This window comes from Notolepis coatsorum (assembly GCF_963971535.1).
Source record: "Notolepis coatsorum genome assembly, chromosome: 1".
Lineage (NCBI taxonomy): Eukaryota > Metazoa > Chordata > Actinopteri > Aulopiformes > Paralepididae > Notolepis > Notolepis coatsorum.
This window is the reverse complement of record NC_140165.1, coordinates 215,069,801-215,091,716: the sequence shown is the minus strand read 5'-3', so window position 1 is coordinate 215,091,716 and position 21,916 is coordinate 215,069,801. Positions and strand designations below refer to the sequence as shown.

Sequence of the window (21,916 nt, the reverse complement as noted above, 5' to 3'; positions counted from 1 at the left end):
CTTAAGTGCATTTACTGGATGTGATCGCAGCAGAAAGAAAGAACCATGACCCATGTGAATGGGTGAAATTGTAGTAGGCATTGCTTTATTACAACATTTTTTATCACCAGGCAGTATGATTCAGCATCTACGCTTTGGGTGGGGGTTATTTCATATTTCGGAGTCTAGATTAGCTGAGTAATTAATTTTTTATAATAAATTGTATGGCCATCATAACATTACGTCATCTGAAGAAGGCTCGACCTTGCTGAAGAAAAATAAAGAGTAGGATATAGGACTTTTAACCGTAGGAAAATGGCCGCTACGATAAGTATGACCCATTTCCGGGCGACGGCAGGTTTGTTTTGTGTGATTCTAGCTAACGTTAATTCTTGAGCTATTTCGGATAAAGAGCTGTGGTTTGCATGGCTGACCTTGTGCTCAGTTGTACATTTGTCACGGTAGGTGACGGCTAAGCTAGTTAGCTGACATTACAAACGAGGTGAAGTTTTACTTGTGCTCAACCAAATAGCTGGTATCGGTTATATTTATATCACTAAAAAGCTAGAGATACCAGCCACATCGCGATTATTGGGAAAGGGTCTAACGTGCTCTAAAATATAAAACTGAATAAAACCTGTGAGCAGTATTTAAATTATGTATGCTCACTTTTGGTGAAATCAAACCATTCCAAGTGAATATCCTGCTTTATATCCACCACTTACCTTGCATCTAGCACATGCAGTTACTGGTTACAGCGACCTCTAGGCAAAATATGACAACATGGTACTGCGCTTTGTTTAGTCTCGTGTGGATTGGATTTCAATGGGTGCAATGGTTTGCTACTGCAAATCCACAATAATAAATAGCTAAACTCCCAATCCACACATTAGACCAAAAACAAAAAAATTAACAAAGTGCAATACCAAGCGGGCCTATTTTGCCTAGAGGTCGCTGTTTGACAGCATTACATTATTATACATTTAAACAAGATATAACACCTGTGTTGTAATTTAGTTTGCACACTAGTTTGCACTCCTTGCAGACATAAACTGGAAGACAAGAGAAGACTTCAAGCTACTGCACAATGCAGGGAAAGTTCACTGTTCCAGGATATTTTAGCCATTTCTCTCAGTATCTCATCACTTTATATCAGTGACTAAGGTGCTCCCATAGTCGAGCAGACTGTACACAGAGCAGACTCCGCGGATGTCCGCGCGGACTCTTGAGCTTTGATCTCAGCGGACAGCAGACCCACAGGTGGGAAGCTCCTATTTTCTGACGCGCGGACATCCGCGCCGCTGACTTGGTGTCACACAAAACGCTGCTCGGCGTTTTGGTTGACATCGAACTGCATTTAATGTGACGCCGATCTGCATTTTACTCTGAACACTCGCTCTGTGCCAAGAGAGATGTTTGAATGGCTTTTCTAAATTAAGTGTGTAAAATTGCCAGTTTTATTTCGAAATATTGGAAACGGAGATAACATAGAATGTTATCTCCGTTTCCAATATTTTGAAATAAAACTGGTGCTTTTATTTCATGCAATGCGTGTCTTTTCAGCACCACGCGCTGTCCACCTCAAGCCTATACGGTACATTGCATCTCGCTGCCTATATACCTGTTATTCAAGTGCGTAAAACTGCCCGTTTTATTATCGAAATATTGGAAACTGAGATAACATACTCTTTATTTTGACATCGGATGACGACGACATGACAGAAGTTGACCAGCGTGGGGACAATTGTGTAAACTGCCGCGTGACATGTAGGAAATTGGTCCGCAGAGGTCCGCTCGACTATGAAGGCTCAAAGAGTCCGCGCGGACCTCCGCGGGGTCTGCTCTGTGTACAGTCTGCTGGACTATGGGAGCGCCTTAATGGTTCTCAAATTGTACCCCCAAAGTAATGGATCAGGCCTGGCCACAGAGCCCATTTGAAAAGAGTATCCCCATAGGATATTTATTAGATCTAGGAAATAGAGCTAGGGGTCTAGAATTCTCATAACATAGTGTATAAATGTAAGATGTGCAATAATTATGATAAATGGGGGGAAAAACATAAGGACAGACTATCCATAATTTGTAGTACATTAGTTTCAAGTTTCTTTAATAGTTGTCATACAGAAGTACAGAATACTTTCATACAAAATGCTTCTTACTGTTACGCTCCAGAATGAATGAATGAATGAAAACTTTATTTAACAGATTGCAGAATGGGTACAATACAGTACGGCTCAATACATACAATTGTTAAGGGGATGCAGACCTGAGAAAGACGTTTGTCTTGTTTCCATCAGGGTCCCCCATTTTCAATTCATATAGACATTTATGACATACACAACATACATGACATTTATGGCATAGGGACATATAGGTATTTAGTACTGATACATTTGTGACATAGGCGGTATTCAAATATACAGTACTGTTACCCCTAGATCCTGACAGAGTATATACATATGATGGGGAGGGGACTGTACATTAGGAGGGGGTGGGTGGGTGGGAGGGAACTGTGCTTGAGACTGTGCTAGACAAGATAGTATCAAATAACATAGTATAGCATGTAATTTAGATGAAGAAAATGAGGTCACAGTGTTCGGTATAGACAATGACATATGTACAATGTTCTGAGTTACCATATAATATACAATACTATGCAGTGTACTAATGTACAGTACTATATAGTGCAAAGCAGAAATGGGATGAGGTACAATTTAGGTACAATTTACAGTAAGGTGTACGAGTTGTAGTGCAATCCTTCATCAATAAATATAAAGTGTGGGGAGTGGGTGCTACAGTGTGTTTGTTTAAAGTGGGTGTGTGCTATAAAGTGTGTGGAGTGGGTGCTACAGTGTGTTTGTTTAAAGTGAGTGTGTGCGTGTGGATGTGTGTGCTATGTGCGTTTGGTGGTTGTTGTTGTGTAGTGTTCATTGTTCGTTTAGCAGCCTGATGGCCTGGGGATAGAAGCTTCTTCTGAGTCTTTCTGTGCTCGCCTTGAGACTCCGGTATCGCTTGCCTGACCGCAGCAGTTCAAAGAGGCAGTTGTTCGGGTGACTGGAGTCTTTAATGATTCTCTTAGCCTTGCCCTTGCAACGCTTGTTGTAAATGTTCTGGAGGGTGGGGAGCCCCCCTCCAATTGTGCGTTCGGCTGAACGTGTCACTCTTTGTAGTCTGCTTCGGTCTTGTGCAGTGCTATTCCCAAACCAGGAGGTGATGTTGCCGGTCAAGATGCTCTCTATTGTACATGAGTAGAAGTTCTTAAGGATCTTCTGACTGACTTGGAACTTCCTTAGGCGCCTGAGGAAGTAGAGGCGTTGTCGTGCCTTCTTCACAACACTGTCAATGTGTGTGGTCCATGTCAAGTCCTCGGATATGTAGGCTCTGAGGTACTTGAAGCTGTTGACTCTCTCAACCGGTGCCCCGTCGATGCTGAGGGGGCTGTAGTCCTTGACCCCCGACCTCCTGAAGTCCACAATCATCTCCTTTGTTTTGCTGACGTTCAGGGAGAGGCTGTTTTCCTGGCACCATCCCGCCAGGACCTTGACCTCTTCCAGGTAGGCCCTCTCGTCGTTGGCAGAGATCAGACCCACCACCACTGTGTCGTCAGCAAATTTGATGATTGTATTGCTACTCCGCTGAGCCACACAGTCGTGTGTGTACAGGGAGTAGAGGAGGGGACTCAGAACACAGCCCTGGGGGGCCCCTATGTTGAGGGTGATGGATGAGGAGGTGCAGTTGCCTGCTCTTCATAATCAGTCCACATTGCTCTTCCTCTGCATTGTATAAGACCAACTGTTATGTTAGACCACCTAGCTTTTGCCCTGACCTGTGGGCCATGTGGTCCCCGCCTGGAGCCCCCTCCCCACACACACCCCAAGTTTGAAAACCACTGCTCTAGCCTATTACCGATTGTGGTTCTAACAACTAATATTTTACTATTAAATATTATATCGCCAAAGGAAAGTGATGCTTTTGTGAAGTTATTAATTGTGCACAGACAACCTCAGGTGGCGGAGATATAATCAGTGCTTATTATTTTTTTGCCTTCCAGCACATGATCATCACATAAGCAGCAATCAAAGTTGCCCTGTATAGAGTGCCTCAGTCTCATGGTGCTCCATATGACACCCTTGTGCTGGAAGAATTCCCTTCCCTATCGTACCCCCCCCCCCCCCACACACACTGAATGAATGAAAACTTTATTTAACAGATTGCAGAATGGGTACAATACAGTACAGCTCAATACACACAATTGTTATGGGGATGCAGACCAGAGAAAGACATTTGTCTTGTTTACATCAGGGTCCCCCATTTTCAATTCATAGTGACGAGTATAGTGTATATGCTCGCTGTATGAGTGTGATGACACTACTGAGAGGAAGCACCCTACACAAGGCTACAGCCAAGCAGCAGCAGGAGAGGACGTCCTAGTTGTTGGAGCCTTGGGTGTCTTCTTGAAGGAGAATATGAAGGGTACATAACAATGTCACCTGGCACTGGACTTTCCTGAAAAGAGACATGAATTGTGAAATATAACTGAGGAGTTGTACTACAAATTATGTTAAGTTATGATATATTAACAATATGTTCAATTGGGTCTCATATCATGCCATGTTTCAAGTTTGTTTATTAAATATCACAATAAAATACATATACTTTACGGTGAAATGCTTGGTTCTGTATGAGCCCCAGGGAGTATGCTACAGTTTGGACTGATTACAATGTGTTACAATTTGTTATGGCGAATTATGAACTGATATATATATATATACACTTTTTTTTAAACAATTATAATCAGTTTGTCTTGTTATTCATTTATAAATGTTGATACATACTGTAACACTTTTGTCATGCCAAAATATTAGTTGGAAAACTAGTTGGTTAGCTCAGTGGTAGTAGCTTAATTTCACTTGATTTGTTCACCAGAAGTTAGCCCAATAAGAGAATGTATAGCAGGGGTCAGCAACCTTTTTGACATGAAGTGCCTGTTTGAAATATAGTTGTAACTAGTGTGCCTCAACAATATTCCATGCATCGTAAAAAAACACTCATAATCAGGTATTTTTAATAATAATTTTTACATTATTACATCATTATTGTTATTGTTAACAATATTATTATGATGGTTGTATCAACCCTAAATCTGAGTTGGGGCAGGGGTGCAATGCAGACAAACAGTTTTGCTTTACTCAGTAAACTCCGTTATCTGGGGGCTGTAGTTGGTCACTTTAAGCTGCACACCGGAGCATCTTTTAATCCAGCTGTTTGCTGTTCTCTGATATTTTCTGACATTTTGTTGATGCGTCGCTCGACACTTCAAGCTGACATGGGGATATCTTTTATCCTTGATTTGATTGTCTCTTTGTTTGGCAAGCCTTCAAACAAAACATCTGAGCTACAGAGAAAAGCCTCCTTGATATACTCGACTTAAAAAAAAGAACCTAGGTTCCTAGGAACTCTAGGTTCCATCCTAGAGGCTAATCTTTCCTGTGACAAAATGGCATCCAATGTAATAAAAAAAGTCAACCAACGAATGAATGAATGAATGAAAACTTTATTTAACAGATTGCAGAATGGGTACAATACAGTACGGCTCAATACATACAATTGTTAAGGGGATGCAGACCTGAGAAAGACGTTTGTCTTGTTTCCATCAGGGTCCCCCTACGAACTCGATTCTTGTACCGGATCTCCTCTCTGGTAAACAAGAATACCCTGAAGACTCTGGCAGGAGCACTCATTCAAGGGTACTACGACTATGCTTGCACCTCATGGTACCAAAGCACCTCAAAGGCACTAAAAAACAAATTACAAACATCTCAAAACAAGCTAGTCAGACTACTGCTTGACCTGACTCCTAGAACCCACCTCACCCCGGCCCACTTTGACAAACTAGGATGGCTTAGAGTAGACGACAGAGTACAGCAACTTGCAATGGGCCTGGTCTACAAGATACACTACGCGACCAAGGTACCCATGTACATGTCAAAATACTTCCCAAAGGTCAGTGAATACCACGATCACAACACAAGAGGGAGCTCCACAAATCATGTTAAACCCAGATTCGGCTCAAACAAGGGACTAAACACGTTTCGCAATTATGCCACATCAATGTGGAACACCCTACCCAAAGCTGTAAAGGAATGTGAATCACTACCCACTTTCAAAAACACTCTCAAAGAACACCTACGGGAGACTGCAATTCGAAACTGGCCCCTACAAATGTCTTAACCCAGTTGTACAGTAAATTACCAAGTATGGCTTTGTCAGTGTACAGTGTCCCCCCCCCCTACAATGTACAGCCCCCACCCACCAACCCCACCCACCCAACCTCCTCCAATATACAGTTTCTACGTCAAATGTATATACACTCTTTTTCTGGACACTTTTTGTATCACAAACAGTACTGTATTTGCAAATCTGATATGTCATAAATGTATAGATGTAGCAGTACTGTCTATTTGTATGTCATGTATGTTATATATGTTATGATGAATTGAAAATGGGGGACCCTGATGTAAACAAGACGAAAGTCTTTCTCTGGTCTGCATCCCCTTAACAATTGTATGTATTGAGCTGTACTGTACTGTACCCATTCTGCAATCTGTTAATACACTTTTCAATCAATCAATCAATCAATCAACCTGTGGGAGGATTTCAACAAGATAAATGCGACAACAGTGCAAAATATTTCACTATAATATTTCAAAAAGATATATATATACTTTTCTTTTTTTTTTTTTATATAAATGCTGCCCCCTGTGCCAATGAAAATGCCCCAGCGTGCCTAGGGTTGCCTACCCCTGATGTATAGGAATGTTTAATCAGTTTTCATTCTCGTTTGCTATCTCTCCAGACAGTATGACAGACGGTTATTGAATCCTAGATCTAGTAATAACCTAATCTAAAATTGGTTATTGTTATTTGTGACTTTGTTTTGTCTACCTAAATGTTTACTGTGAGCGATTTATAGTGCCAAATTTCCCTCGGGATGATTAAAGTATTTCTATTCTATGGCACATATCCTGGGGGGGGAACTGATGCATTACGTTGGAGATAACATTTGAGAACCACTAATATAGAGAACGTGATTAATAGACATTAAAACCCCCAGCATGGTGCAGTTCTCTAAATCTGACAGTTCATGTCTGCACTCTGCAGCCAGTGGAGTAACAAAAGTGCATACTTTAATTACAACACAATCTTGTGTTGTAATTAAAGCTAAAACAAAAGGCTGGCTGTCACAAAACAGTCACATCTAGAGACCTAAAAACCTACTCTAGCGAGGCCTTTAACCTTGAACTGGAGGGTCTGGACTGGTCAGATGAGCTCAATGGTACACTGGTTGAAGAAACATGGCTTGGCTTCAAAACCAAATTTTCAACGATACTAAACAACATGGCCCCCCTAAGAACCACCAGGGTAAAAAATCGCGCTGAGCCGTGGATGCACGCTGAAATACTGACCGCTATGAAAACCAGAGACAAAAAATGCTCTGAGTTTCGTAAAAGTCAGGCAAAGCTTAACATAAGCACGAGCAGTGAACTCCAAGCCCACGTGACTGAACTCAAACTGGAAAGAAACAGACTAAGAAACGACGTAAACTCCATGATCAAAACAGCAAAGAAAAAATTCATCAATGACAAAACCGAGGAAAACAAAAACAAACCGCGTGAACTTTGGAAATTACTCAATAACCAACTAGGCTGCAGTAAAAAACTTAAAACCAGGTTCTCAAACATAAACATAAAGACGGACAACACGCTCATCACAGAAAAGCTGGATGTAGCCAATTACTTAAATAGTTTCTTCACAAACATAGCCACAACACTGGTAAACAAACTACCCTCCCACTCAGGGCATTATGGGGTAGAACACATAGTAGCTTACTACAAAAACCTAGGGGTCCACAAAGACGACTTCAAACTGGAAATGGTAACAACAGATGAGGTACTCAAAAAACTGAGCGCCCTCCAACCTAACAAGGCCACTGGCCATGACAACATCCCCTCCAAATTCCTCAGAGACTCAGCAGCCGCCATCACCCCAGTCATCACACACATAATAAACCTCTCTATAAAACAGGGACACGTCCCCAAGGACTTCAAAATTGCGAGAGTGACCCCTCTGCACAAAAAAGGCAGTAAATTAGACCCAGGCAACTACCGCCCTGTTTCTATCCTTACCTCCATCTCGAAAGTCATGGAAAAAATTGTATACGAACAGGTCGAAAAATACCTTGCGGAAAAAAATCTAATCTACGAATTCCAATCTGGCTTCAGAACATCCCACTCCACTGACACATGCCTTCTCTATTTAAACGACCACATCAAACAAGAGGTGGACGCGGGCAAATACTGCGGCATGGTCATGCTGGACCTACAAAAGGCCTTCGACACTGTCAATCACACCATTCTGATTGACAAGCTAAAAGCAATTGGTTTTGATAGTCTATCAGTGAGCTGGATGCAATCCTACCTGGAGGGGAGAGAGCAGATGGTGGAGGTAAACGGTACCCTATCCCCCCCCCTCACAGTAAACTGTGGTGTTCCACAAGGAAGCATACTAGGTCCGCTACTGTTCCTAATTTATGCAAATGACATGTCGTCAGCTTGTGACTGCAACTTGTTCCTGTTTGCGGACGACTCAGCCCTGCTGGTCTCTGACAAGAACAAATTACAGGTTGAAAAAACCCTCAGCTCAGAACTAAGCAAAATCTGCATATGGCTCGCTGATAAACTATCATTACACATGGGCAAAACAGAGTCCATTCTCTTCGGTTCAAATAACAAACTCAGCAAGACCGACGGCTTCTCAGTTACAGTGGGTGACAATATTGTCACAAGGAAAGAAGATATTACCTACCTGGGTTCCATCCTAGAGGCAAATCTTTCCTGTGACAAAATGGCATCCAATGTAATAAAAAAAGTCAACCAACGAACTCGTTTCTTGTACCGGATCTCCTCACTGGTAAACAAGAATACCCTGAAGACTCTAGCAGGAGCACTCATTCAAGGGTACTACGACTATGCTTGCACCTCATGGTACCAAAGCACCTCAAAGGCGCTAAAAACAAAATTACAAACATCTCAAAACAAACTGGTCAGACTACTGCTTGACCTTACTCCTAGAACCCACCTCTCCCCTGCCCACTTTGACAACCTAGGATGGCTTAGAGTAGACGACAGAGTACAGCAACTTGCAATGGGCCTGGTCTACAAGATACACTACACGACCAAGGTACCCATGTACATGACTAAATACTTCCCAAAGGTCAGTGAATACCACGATCACAACACCAGAGGGAGCTCCACAAATCATGTTAAACCCAGATTCGGCTCAAACAAGGGACTAAACACGTTTCGCAATTATGCCACATCAATGTGGAACGCCCTACCCAAAGCTGTAAAGGAATGTGAATCACTACCCACTTTCAAAAACACTCAAAAAACACCTAAGGGAGACTGCAACTCGAAACTGGCCCCTGTAAATGTCCGAACACAACCCCCGCCAATGTACAGTAAATTACCAAGTATGGTCTTGTCAATAATCCAATGTACAGTGTTGTTTGTACAGTTGTACAGTGTCCCCCACCCACCCCTCCTACCCACCCCCCCCCACCCACCCAACCACCTCCAATGTACAGTCCCCACCCACCCCTCCTACCCAACTCCCCCCCCCCCCCCCACTCCTACCCCCCCCCCCCCCCCCCCCCAACCACCACCAATGTACAGTCCCACCCCCACCTACCCAATCCAATGTACAGTTTCTACGCCTAATGTATATACTCTTTTCTTTCTGGACTCTTTTTGTATCACAAATACAGTACTGTAATTGCAAATCTGGTATGTCATAAATGTATAGATGTAGCAGTACTGTCTATCTGTATGTCATGTATGTCATATATGTTACGATGAATTGGAAATGGGGGACCCTGGTGTAAACAAGACGAAAGTCTTTCTCTGGTCTGCATCCCCTTAACAATTGTATGTATTGAGCTGTACTGCACTGTACCCATTCTGCAATCTGTTAATAAAGTTTTCATTCATTCATTCATTCATTGTTAAAACATCGTGTTTAAGTAACCATTAGCTGCAGGTGCTAGATAAAAGTAGTGGGTAAACAGCAGGATGTTTGCTTGGAATGGTTGGATTTCACATGAACTGAGCATACAGAAATTAGCTACTGTACTGTACTACTAGCTATCTGGTCACAGGTTTCATTCCGTTAGCTTGCTTTTAGAGCAACACTTAACGTTAGACCATTTCCCAGTCATCTCGATGTGGCTGGTAATATATCGCTAGCTTTTAGTCACATATATAAATATAACAGGTACTAGCTAATAGGCTATTTGTTTCAGCGCGAGTAAAACAAACGTTACCTAGTTTGTAATGTCAGCTAACTATCTTAGCCGTGTAGGCTGCTCCAGGCTCCTAACGTGACGTTAGTCCTGCACTTTCTATATTATATTCCTTTTCACCTAACGATATGAACGTACATCTGAGCACATGGTCATGCATATGAATGTCCACCATACAAACCACAATGCGTATTTTTTTCTTTCTTTCAAATAGCTCATATTAAAGAAGGATTAGGCAGAATCAACTCGCTGTACACTGGGTAAGTGTTGGCATATTGGCAAAACAAACCTGCTGCAGACCGGTAATAGCTCCTCCGCTAAGAGGAGCGATTGGCGCTGAGAGAAACGTCAGTGGCCAATCAGATCGCGGAACCCGAACGCGGAACTGAAAGTGCGTTGGGGAAATCTTTACGCGATCTACCCAGCGGTTCGGCCATTTTCCTAAGGGATATGGTTACAAAAAAAAGCCCTATAACTTCGCGTGTATAACAAAAGTTTCTTCTTCACACATTCATTTTTAGGGCTCGGCTCACTCAAGGGATAATGTAATCGTATATCTAGCTAGTTTGCATTCTCCAAGTTGTCTTTGTTGTAACTAGAACAGAGACGAGACGGTTCTTCCCCACCCCCTGTTTCCTCCGCTGTGGCGGAAGTAACTCGTATCGCGGAGGCCTCATCCTTCCAATGGCGACTGAAAACAGGCTGAATAGAAAGCGGGAGCAACCGTGGAGGGGGTCAGAGCTGTGTTGTAACCGAAATTAAATAAATATATCTTACTCGCTGTAGTCATAAAGTTAGTGTAAATTTGTTCACCCACACCAAACCACGGCCGATTCAATGGCCAAAAATCGGAATATTTCGCTCCTTGAGTCGGGTAAGGTACACAAGTCGCCTAATTGATAAGCTAATTTTACAAGAGATATCGCTCGGGTTAATTGATATGCAATTGTTTTGACCATTTTCCTCTATTCACCCACAGAGCTCTATTACTTGATCTCTCGTTTTCTAACAACGGGTCCGTGTCGGAGAGCGGCTGAGGTGAGCTGGCGTGTCTGACGGGCACCACGTCTTGTACTTCAAAATTGTTGACTAGTTGATAATAGAGGCATCTTATCTTCAACACTTTTTTATCCCATCGCAGGTTCTTGCAAGCGAGATAGCAGAATATCAGGTGTGTATTCCATGCGGTAGCCACTGTGTTTCAACTAGCTTAGCGATTACCGGCGGTCGCACTGTCTGGAAACATAAAACTTGTTTAGCCCACTCGACTTTGAATGCCTCTGCGAACGCCTCGCTCGTTTTGACATCACACGCTTTTAGTCACTTAATTTGTAGCTGCTAGTATGTTCCGCCCGCGCTGTGACTGTCCTGCTAACTAACCCCTGTGTCGACAGCTCGTGCCCAGCAGGTTAGACTGGCAGGGGAACGAACACCCGAGAACATTCGAAGATTTGGTAAGATATTATAATATGTTAGTCAAGTTCATTGTGGTGTGATCTGTTGTCTTTATTATGATTGAGGGGCTTGATTGAACCCATGCTTAGGCTTGTTTACTGTCTTTGTTCTCCCATTTGTCCCACCATTGTTGTGTTGTTATGCGGGGGGGCATCGCAGTGGTTTAAACTCATGTGTAGTCTCTTATACAATCCACACCGAATCCTGATGTCCGCGCGGAGAAAACAGATTTTCGATAAGAGCTTTTTATATTATTTAGCTCAAGTATTGTACTGCAGATAGGGTGGGTGCTTTGGATTTTCGCTACGTCAAGATGGCTCTTCTGGCCAATCCGAGGCTTAGACACGCTGTCTCTGCGTTATTTTGCGTGTGACCTGAGTTGTGATTGGTCCATATAAGGTATGTGTTTTGCATAAAGAGTCCTGCCCACTTTGGAATACTGTGCACTCAGTGAATAGGGCAAAAAGCACATGAAGCTATTGAAGCTCCTCCCTTATTGGGCCTATAATATTTCCCTAGCCTTACAGTATTGATCTTTACGTTGCTAATCACAAGTACTATTACAATCAGGGATTTTGTGGCTTATAGTATACAAAGTCAAAGATGCCTTGAAAAATAACAAGCCTCTGCACAATACATATAACGCAACATGATTAACAAACACTGTATTCAAATGGCTTGTTCCTGAAAGGTTGCAGCCAACAAACACATTGCACCAGACCACTTGCTCCAGATATGTAAACAAATTGGACCACTTCTGGACAAAGAGGTGCCATCATGTGTGCCGGGTGTACATTCTCTCCTGGGCTCCGGGAAGCAGTCCATGCTTCGGAAAGCAAAAGGTACAGAATTGATGAGGTGTCATACCCTCTTAGTATGTTACTTGGCATCAGGATAATTCCCTTATTATTCTGTGTGTGTGGATTGTTAACGTTTTTGTGTCAGACAGTTAATGCTGTGGAATACTTGCCAGTAGTGTCGTTGATACCATGCCTTTAGTTTACTCGAGTCTCAGAGTTGTTTGGGGTTCTTGCCCGCCACCCTGTACCCAGCGAACTGAACAGGGAATAATCAGGCGGGCAAAAAAAAAAAAAGATTATAATAATGTAATTAAATGTAAAAAACATTAGAAAAATGTCTTTCCATTTCTGCTCAGCAGCTAGCTAGCTAGCTAGCTAGGCTTTGCTTAATTTGTTCAGTAGAGTTATTTAAGGAACTGCACAGGGAATATGGAAGTGGGGAACCGACTGGATATCCTCCTTATTTACTACTCGCTGCCAGAGCTGCTGAATTACTACTGACGGGTAGGCGGAAGCATTTGAAAATTGTGGGAGTCAACTAACCCGCTCCTAAATTGAATGCCTCCACTTCTAGGAATCACCAGGGATTTCATGATTCAATGTGATGGCTATTAGAAGGGCTACAAATGGATCATTAAACTATTCTCAATGTGTCACAATTTTTTTATTTGATCCCGTTGAATATGTGGTGATCTTAATTATTATTTTTACCAGTCCACTAAGTGTTTTGATGACATGTCATTGTTTAAAATTCGTCATTTGAATTACACAATGGCAGGAAAAATAACACATTCAAAGCCCAGAAAACTTTGAGTGAGAAAATCCATTATTGCATTTTGTGCATCGAAGCAGAATCACAAAAGAATCGTGATTATTGCATGAGTCAAATATTTCTCCCACCCAGGGCTCATAGCTAACCTTTTTCACCATCATCCCAGGAACCATCCAGAAAATCCACAATCTAAACTGTCTCGAATTTAAGATCTTTGTTTTTCTATATTATCATTAGTCCCGATCAAGCCATATCTACGCGCAGACATACCTTATACACACAAACACGGCTGATTCAGTCTTTCTCCCCTCTGTCTCAACCCTTTTCGACTGTGTGTGTGTACACTGTTGAGGTTTAATAAGAACTGTGTGCTACATAAAACATGCAGTCAGTTTCATTTTCATCACTGTTCATCGTGACATTAGCAGGTTCTTTTTTAACTCTCGTCCCAAATTCGTACCAACATTTATTTACATCCTCCCCGATCCTATATTTATCGGCCCCGGGACCAAAGGAGGCATAGCCTGCTCGCTTTGCTACCTGAATTGGATCCTTTTTCCGGTGGCTGACCAGATAAGACCACGATATTGAATGTAGGTGGTGCTGATGAGCGAAAGGCTGGATGCTGGTCAGAGGATAGGTGCAAAGCACGAAATGCATGCCAGCAGCCAGTAACCCGTTACATAGCAAGTGTGTCATAGAACAAGCGCAAATACGCAATAGCTGCAACCTTTTTGTGATTGGCCACTCCCATTGCCACGGCCCCTTTAGCTAATTGACATGAACACACACACGCATGCACTTGACCTCCATGACCAATTATAGCCTCCTAGGTGTGAAACCTGTGGCCTCTTCTGTGGACCAACTGACCGATGCTATAGAGCTCTAATATCTTCTAATCTTCTTTGCAGACTGCGACGGTGTCCGGTTGAAATCCTCCTCATATGCAGCCCTTCACAGGGGCAGACCACCAGAGAGGCCTTTGAACTGCAAGAATCCTCCAAATCTTGGTGTGTAACGTACCAAGTTCTTATTCCTTTTGCTCAAAATGGAAACGGCTCACTAGATGTCTTGGTATTGTCTCATTATCATCATTATACATACAAACCATGTATGTCATAGCAGCGTTGAGTGGTTGACTCGCTGTAGTCTGTAATATCCTGTGTTAAAAGTGCACTGTCGTTTTTGGAGAGTCAGAAGTTCGGGGAAAAAAATCTATTGTATATTTTCACAACTGTAACAAACGATTATGTCCTCAGAAATTGGTTCCCACTGTTTGCAGCTAGAGAGCTACCTGAAAAGTTACCATTTCTCTGTCGTTGTTTACAAAACAATAAACCTTTATGTTTATAAACATATTCTAGGCTTACCTTTGGTTCACAGTGACCCTGTGTTTACATGCAAGCAATATTATTGTGAATAACCAGATTAACACTTCCAGTGCCACTGGTTAACATGGTAAAACGTGGTTAAATACCAGCACCCACTTCACTGATAGCGTTGTGAATGCATAATCTCTGTCTTAAATTATGGCTATGTGTCTAATCTGCCCGTCGATTATCAAGGACTTGTTTGTAGTCAACATTGTCGAAACGGATTGTTTTTTAATTGCTTAATTTCCGTTTTATAGCATTTTGAAAAGCCCTCGTTTTCAAGGAAAATATAAAGATTCCGTGATAAAAGGCATTTACTGGAATATTCTGGAATAGTTTTTGTCATTTTTCGGCCTATTTATGAATAGTTTTCAAATAAACACTAGATTATCGATAGTATATGTGTACTTATGCACGCTATAGAAGCGGGCTAAAATATCGATTATCTCATTTCCTGGTCGCTCGCACAGCCACACACACACACACGCATAGGGCAAACGCTGATATATAGGTGAAAATAGCTCTGATTATCCCAAGACTGGTAAAATAGATTCCTTACCTCAGATCAGATGTTATCCAAAAAGATTATTCCAATTCCGGAAAAGTAAAATGAGGAAACTGGCCCGCGTAAATCTTTTCCGTAGCCGCATTTTGCGGAGACGCTCTCTGATTGGCCACTGACTGACGCTCTCTGATTGGCCACTGACATGTGCGCCCAATCGCGTAACGAGCTGTGTCTTTGCCCATTTCCGGGTCTAACAGCCTGCAAACTACCTAACGCCTAGTTTATCACTGGTTAAGCTTAGGCGACTCTTTCGAAGTTGGTTAAGGTTAGAGTTTGGAATCAGGGCTGGTGTTCTATCGCCCTGCTCTAAGACAAACTCTAACCTTAACCAACTTCTGAAAGAGTGCCTAAGCTTAACCAGTGATAGAAACAGGCGTCACACGATTGGCCGCACATGTCACATGAAGTGGCCAATCAGAGAGTGTCTCCGCAAAATGCGGCTACGGAAAAAAATAACGCAACTGCCCCCCCCCCCCCCTTCAGCAGTCTAAAGTAATGGGGTGCAGTTACACAGGGAGAGACGATCGGGGCGGTATCTTCCAAATTGAGCTCAGAGAGTCTGCAACACTAACCTGAGGCTCGATTGATGAAATATGAATTCAAATCGCCAATAAAAAAAAATACGACAAACAAACGCTATATAGCGTTGGCGGGCACTCAACGGTTGGCATGAACTAATGACAAAACGTGTGGCTGGCATCCAAAGTGTTAAGGTGATAATTGGATGAAAGAGTTGAGCATACATGCATTTATTTGACCTAGGCCTAACAAAATTAATAGTTGGTTTCAGGTTGGTTGTCAGTTTGGCCATGGGTAGGTAGGGAATTTATTTAATTTTATTTTTTTATTTTATTCTTTCCCATGGCGACTATGGATAGGGAATTTCTTTATTTAATTAAAATGTTCACAACAACATGGATGCATGTACTCTGCCAGCATGTTTAATATCCATAATACTAAATGTTTGACTAAGATTTCTATGAAACTTTATTCTTAAAAAAAAAAAAAAAAAAAAAAAAAAATAGGATTTTTTTTTTTTTTTTATATAATTTTTTTTAAAAACTCATAAAATATATTGGGTCGCACCTAAATCGGCAGGGTCGGTCGGCAACCTGAAACCAACTATTATTTTTGTTAGGCCCTACTGGTTAACCTCTTAACTCTTTGATGGCCAAACACGTAATATCTCGTGTTTCACCGCCAACGCTTGAGCGCCAAAAACGTAATATCACGTTTTTAGACCCCTTGCTTTTTTTTCTTTGATCCCCATTCTAAATGGTCAACCGGAACACTCTAGGTGTCGTCCCTGGCTCATTTGCCTATGTTGGAATTGCAATGTCGATCGAATCTCACCAGGTGGCAGTGTCGCCTACCTTTTGAACTCTTGATAGTCCAGTTCAGACAGTGTCTGTCCTGATCCCTTTCTGTCCTGACTCGCTCTGAGGGGGAGGAGCTCTTGCAGAGCAATCGCTAGGAGATCTGCTCGCCTCAAAACGTATAGTTTCCCGTATACACGAGTAATTACATATAAACTAGTAATCGCTCGTTACCTGGCCAAGGTAAGGTATATTCTATGTCTATTTTTACCGAACCTGAAACATGTTTCTGTAACGATCAGTTACCCCCCCCCCCCCCCTTGATGATTTGTGAAGGCACATATGTACATGGTATATACCTTTTTTGATTTGGGAGTATTTGGGGTTTCAGGGTATCAACCAGAACAATTTGGGCTTATTGCATATAACGCGTCATATCTCGCGATCTATGGAAAAAGACTGGATTATTTTGGAAATGGGTGATGTTTAGCGTGTAATAAACTACAGTGTGTAGAAACAAACTCTTTTTTACATGTTGGACTAGAAATAGCTATGCTATGCTATTTCTCCATAGCTATAATATAGAATATACAATAGCTCCGCAAAGATCGTGAAAATGGCAGATGGGGAAAGCTTGTGGCGCTCAAAGAGTTAAGCACGATCGGTACCGGGCCAAGATTTATCACAAATAGATTAAGCTATGTTGCGTTTCTTTTTCAAATGTAGCCAAGAGTAAAGACCCTAACCCTATCAAAACAGAAGTCCAAGTGTATATTTTTAGCACTACGTTTTAGGGATGCTCCGGTATTGATATCGGATATCGCCCCCGATATGACTAAAATAACTGGATCGGGTATCAAAAAAAATGTAATATTATTATTTATTTGTTTTAATAATATAATAATAAATAAAATTATAAATAACTTTAATTCATCTGTGTTAATTTGTTACATTTTGTTTCACTAAGTTAGGAAAGTAATGTTGCCTTGCACAAAAGAATGATCCCAGTCTCTTCCACACAGTGAGGCATACAGTTTATTAATTGAACAATGGGTGAAAAGTCTGATCGGTACTCGGTATCGGCCGATACCCGAAGCCCAGGTATCGGTATCGGGACTGAAAAAATCAGATCGGTGCATCCCTACTACGTTTGTTTACCAATGATTTTAAGTGTTATTAGTGAAATATGAGCTTATAAAAAATCTCTGTGCATTACACCAGAAAATGGATGATTTAGACGGAAATAAAGGAAGCCGTCATGAAATCGTTGTAGTCCTTAGAAAGAGGAGACCCAGGGCTTTTTATAAGACGTTTATATTTACTACACTACACTACCCAGCTCACACCAGCCACATACAAATGTAGTTTATTTTATTCATGTAAATTTTAGTCTACAGATATTGATGTGAAAATCTTTTGTTGAACAAACCTCAACATTATTGCCATAAAATACAACGTATATTGTTGCTTTACCTTTCTGTGAATGTCTAGGAAAAAACGGTCGCAATCCGGTAAAAAATGGCGGAGCTATGGAGTGTACTTACAGTAGATTTCATTCACGGTCTTTGCTGCCCCGTTACGGGCGCCTGGTGGTACTAAATCCAGATTTAACGCCATTGGAAAAACAAGAATTTGGCCGATCCATAGACTTGGCCATAATAAGGTAATTTATAGGCCTGATATTTTCATATTTCTTTTGGTCAATGTTAGCATGGTGTTATTCAGTCGGGTGGAAAAAAATACCTAATCATAATTTATATTCTCCTTTTGGTTCATTACAATTTACTCAAGCATACTAACAGACAAAATATGTCTGACACTGGGAATACATTCCCTGAAGTCCATAGATGTCCCTAGATGCCAAGAGCATGTAAATAGCAGAAAAATTGGTATGTAAATCTGGTTTTGCTTACCCTGATTATGACATTAGTTCGATTAAGATAATCAGACATAGGAGTTTACATGACATTTGCAAAAGTCGCGGTATTGCCTTAACACATTAACTGCCACGCTTATATCCATCGATGTTTGATCACTGCCAGCACTGTAAGTCTATGGAGATGTTCACCTTCTTTGCAGGGCTATAACTTTTAAAATGGTCTTGCTAAATTGACATTACTATGGCCCATTCAACATCGATTATCTATCGTTCAGGATGTAGGAACGTTTTAATTTTTCATTCACACATTCATACGAAAATACAGTCTAGAGTATAAATATGTTTTTATTGTTTTCTGCAGTAATTCCTAGAACGTGAGATATAGGCATAAATGCATATATTAGATTATCAAATGCCGTTTGATACCGATCGACGCTATATTAAAAATGTCAACTGTACATGGTCCTAAACGTTATGACTGATCATGCGCGGGTGAACGGGGGGGGGGGGGGTCGTTTATAATTCCGTGATCGTCGTTAAATGCTTCATGTAGTATGGGTGATATATAGATCAGAGCAGTTTGTATGGATAATAATAATCAAAAACGCTGAAACTCACGGCAGCTTCCTCTTAGCGATGGGGGATGATACTGGAGCAAACCGATCCCAGTTATGTGATGGGGATCGAGGCGATCCATTTCCGGTTTGTATAATACTAATATATGCCCAAATCATGTCGATTATTGAGTTATGGCAACGATCCATATCCACGGTGTGTCTTGAGTCCCGCGACGATAAACGAGTGGCCGGACTGATTTAGGGGACGGACCGAGCTCCAACGAGCATATCCGGTTTGGTAACTCGCCGATCAGCCACCAGGTGGCAGTATTGAAGCGTTGCAGAGTTATTCCGCCTCAGACAGCATCTGACAAGGCTCCGTGAGTGAAATATGAATACCATGGCGAAAATATGAAATATGATCAGAATAACGTCGTACACCGTGATCTGGCAGAATTCGCATGAACTTGAAACCCGTTGTATGACGTTTCTGGCGGAGAAAGTGTTAATCAGGTTACAATCAAATTATTAACATGCATGTGAATAGGGTCTGTGCCTCAACACAAGATGGAATAATTCATATAAAAGAATGACATGTTATAGATGTGTTTTGTAATTATAGGCTCTGCAAATGTAAACAAATCACGGAAACGGCATAGTGCACTTTTTAACCCTTTCACTGCCGCACTACCAAAACGGTTAACCCTTTCACTGCGACAATACACAGAAGGTTAACCCTTTCACTGCCACACAACATCAGGTTAACCCTTTCACTGCCACACAACCCTTGATGACCGTCGGTTGTGTGATAGTAAAGGGTTAACCAAGTGAAAGGGTTAAAGGAAGGCAACACCATGAAACAACATGCATAATCGTTGCCTTTGGGATATTTCCATGTCCGGTTTGCAAAGTTTGGACTTCAGAATCCACTACCTCAAAATGACGTCATACATTTTAGGACAGCATTGTTGAACATTTTTAAACAATTAGGACGTTGGGAGGAGCCAATAGAGAGACATCTCCCAACTCTTTTCAGAAATGGCATCCATGGATGGATGATTTTGACGAGTTGGGTCAGATGTTGGGGGAGAACAGTGTCGCTCTTTCCAGCATGTCTGCACTACTTACACATATGTTTGCCTAAAGGCGCTCCCATAATCCAGCAGACTGTACACAGAGCAGACTCCGCGGAGATCCGCGCGGCTCTTTGAGCTTTCATAATCGAGCAGATCTCAGCGGACGTCCGCGGTCTATTTCCTACATTTCTCGCACCAGTTTTACTACATTTCCCACAATTCTGTCTGTTCTACTGTACTGGCAGATCAGAGGGAACATTATCAGAGGGAGAGACAGAGACAGAGACAGAGACAGAGAGAGAGAGAGAGAGAGCGCGCTTCACGGGCTCATCTCTCTCCTCGCGCCACCAATCGCTCGCGCAGTGTCACATTTAATGCAGTTCGATGTCAACCAAAACGTCGAGCAGCGTTTTGTGTGACACCAAGTCAGCGGCGCGGATGTCCGCGCCTCAGAAAATAGGAGCGTCGCACCTGTGGGTCTGCTGTCCGCTGAGATCAAAGCTCAAGAGTCCGCGCGGACGTCCGCGGAGTCTGCTCTGTGTACAGTCTGCTGGACTATGGGAGCGCCTTAAGGCTCTACTAAATTAGATGTATGTTGATTTTAGGCTTTTTAACTTGAGACAGTATTCTATCACCAGGTTTTTAGTGTTATGCCTGGAGTCTGATCATTGGCACCTTGTCTTTAACAGTGGAGGTCCACAGAGGAAGAGAGCTAACGGGTACTCAGCGGTTCAGTTCCGTCAATCCTGTCAGCAACTATCAGCACATGCGGCTGCACAGGAGGATCCTGGGCCATCTGTCTGCAGTCTACTGCATCGCCTTCGACCGCACGGGTCTCAGGATCTTCACCGTAAGTTGCTGCTTGTAGGCTTCCGTGGCAGCTGAGACTAATCTTCAGCAGATATAGACCTGTTCGCTGTATACGTCAGACTCTGTGCGCACCTATCACCAGGGCTGAAAGGAACGTAATCCTGGTCAGAACAACGGGGCAGACTACAATATATTTGCATTTGTTTGCCATGCTAGCAATCTAAACAATCAATCCATGCCAACTCTAATGTATGTAATGTAAAAGGTGAAAGACTCACACTCAGAGCAATGCTGATTTGGCTAAATGACATGCAGCCGTTCTTGTTTGAAACAACTTTTAGTCAGGGGAGTGCCATGGTTTCTCCATAGAGCCCCGTCGTATTCTTGTAGCGTAGCAGCTTGCGCAGGCCAAGGCAACTTAGTCACGTGACTCTGTTTGTATTGCTGATTGGCTCGATCACGGTATGTTTGTATACAGCGAACAGGTCTATTGTGACTACGGTATAACCTGATATTGTGAGGTATAATTATAGGTTTGGTGAGGCGGTGGTTGTTGTTGAGGGGAAATCACTGTTTCAACTCGGGTTAAACATGACACTCTTTATCTATTTTTTACATCATAGTACTATCTGTTATATAATTAGGGTTGGGTACCGTTCACATTTGAACCGGTACTAGTTCACTGAATTCGGTATTGGTTAACATTCAAGATTGTTATTCATTGTTGTAACTAGGGCTGGACAATTAATCGGAAAATATATCGCGATCTCGATTCATAGACCTATGCAATCTCATTTCTAAGTTATGACTATTTTCTTTTTATATATATAAAATAAAAAAAAAGTAAAATATCTTTATTTTATTTTTTTACTTTACTTTTTAAATGATTTTATTGATAAAAATAATCGTGAGAGAATCGTGATCTTAATTCATAGAGAAAAATCGTGATTCACATTTTAGCAAGAATCGCCCAG

General features: G+C 41.9%; 1 protein-coding gene across 2 annotated transcripts in view; it reads left to right on the top strand.

The window, feature by feature from the left end:
* Nucleotides 1–11,039: 11,039 nt before the first annotated feature.
* The window catches only part of brwd1 (bromodomain and WD repeat domain containing 1), a 115,880-nt gene continuing 105,003 nt past the window's right edge, over nucleotides 11,040–21,916 (top strand). For both annotated transcript variants that reach the window (XM_084326406.1, XM_084326405.1), the window contains exons 1-7: nucleotides 11,040–11,213; nucleotides 11,319–11,377; nucleotides 11,481–11,510; nucleotides 11,734–11,793; nucleotides 12,486–12,636; nucleotides 14,278–14,376; nucleotides 20,822–20,982. In XM_084326406.1, coding sequence (XP_084182532.1) covers nucleotides 11,177–11,213; nucleotides 11,319–11,377; nucleotides 11,481–11,510; nucleotides 11,734–11,793; nucleotides 12,486–12,636; nucleotides 14,278–14,376; nucleotides 20,822–20,982 — 597 coding nt within the window. In that variant the 5' untranslated portion in view covers nucleotides 11,040–11,176. The remainder of the gene's footprint in view (nucleotides 11,214–11,318; nucleotides 11,378–11,480; nucleotides 11,511–11,733; nucleotides 11,794–12,485; nucleotides 12,637–14,277; nucleotides 14,377–20,821; nucleotides 20,983–21,916) is intronic.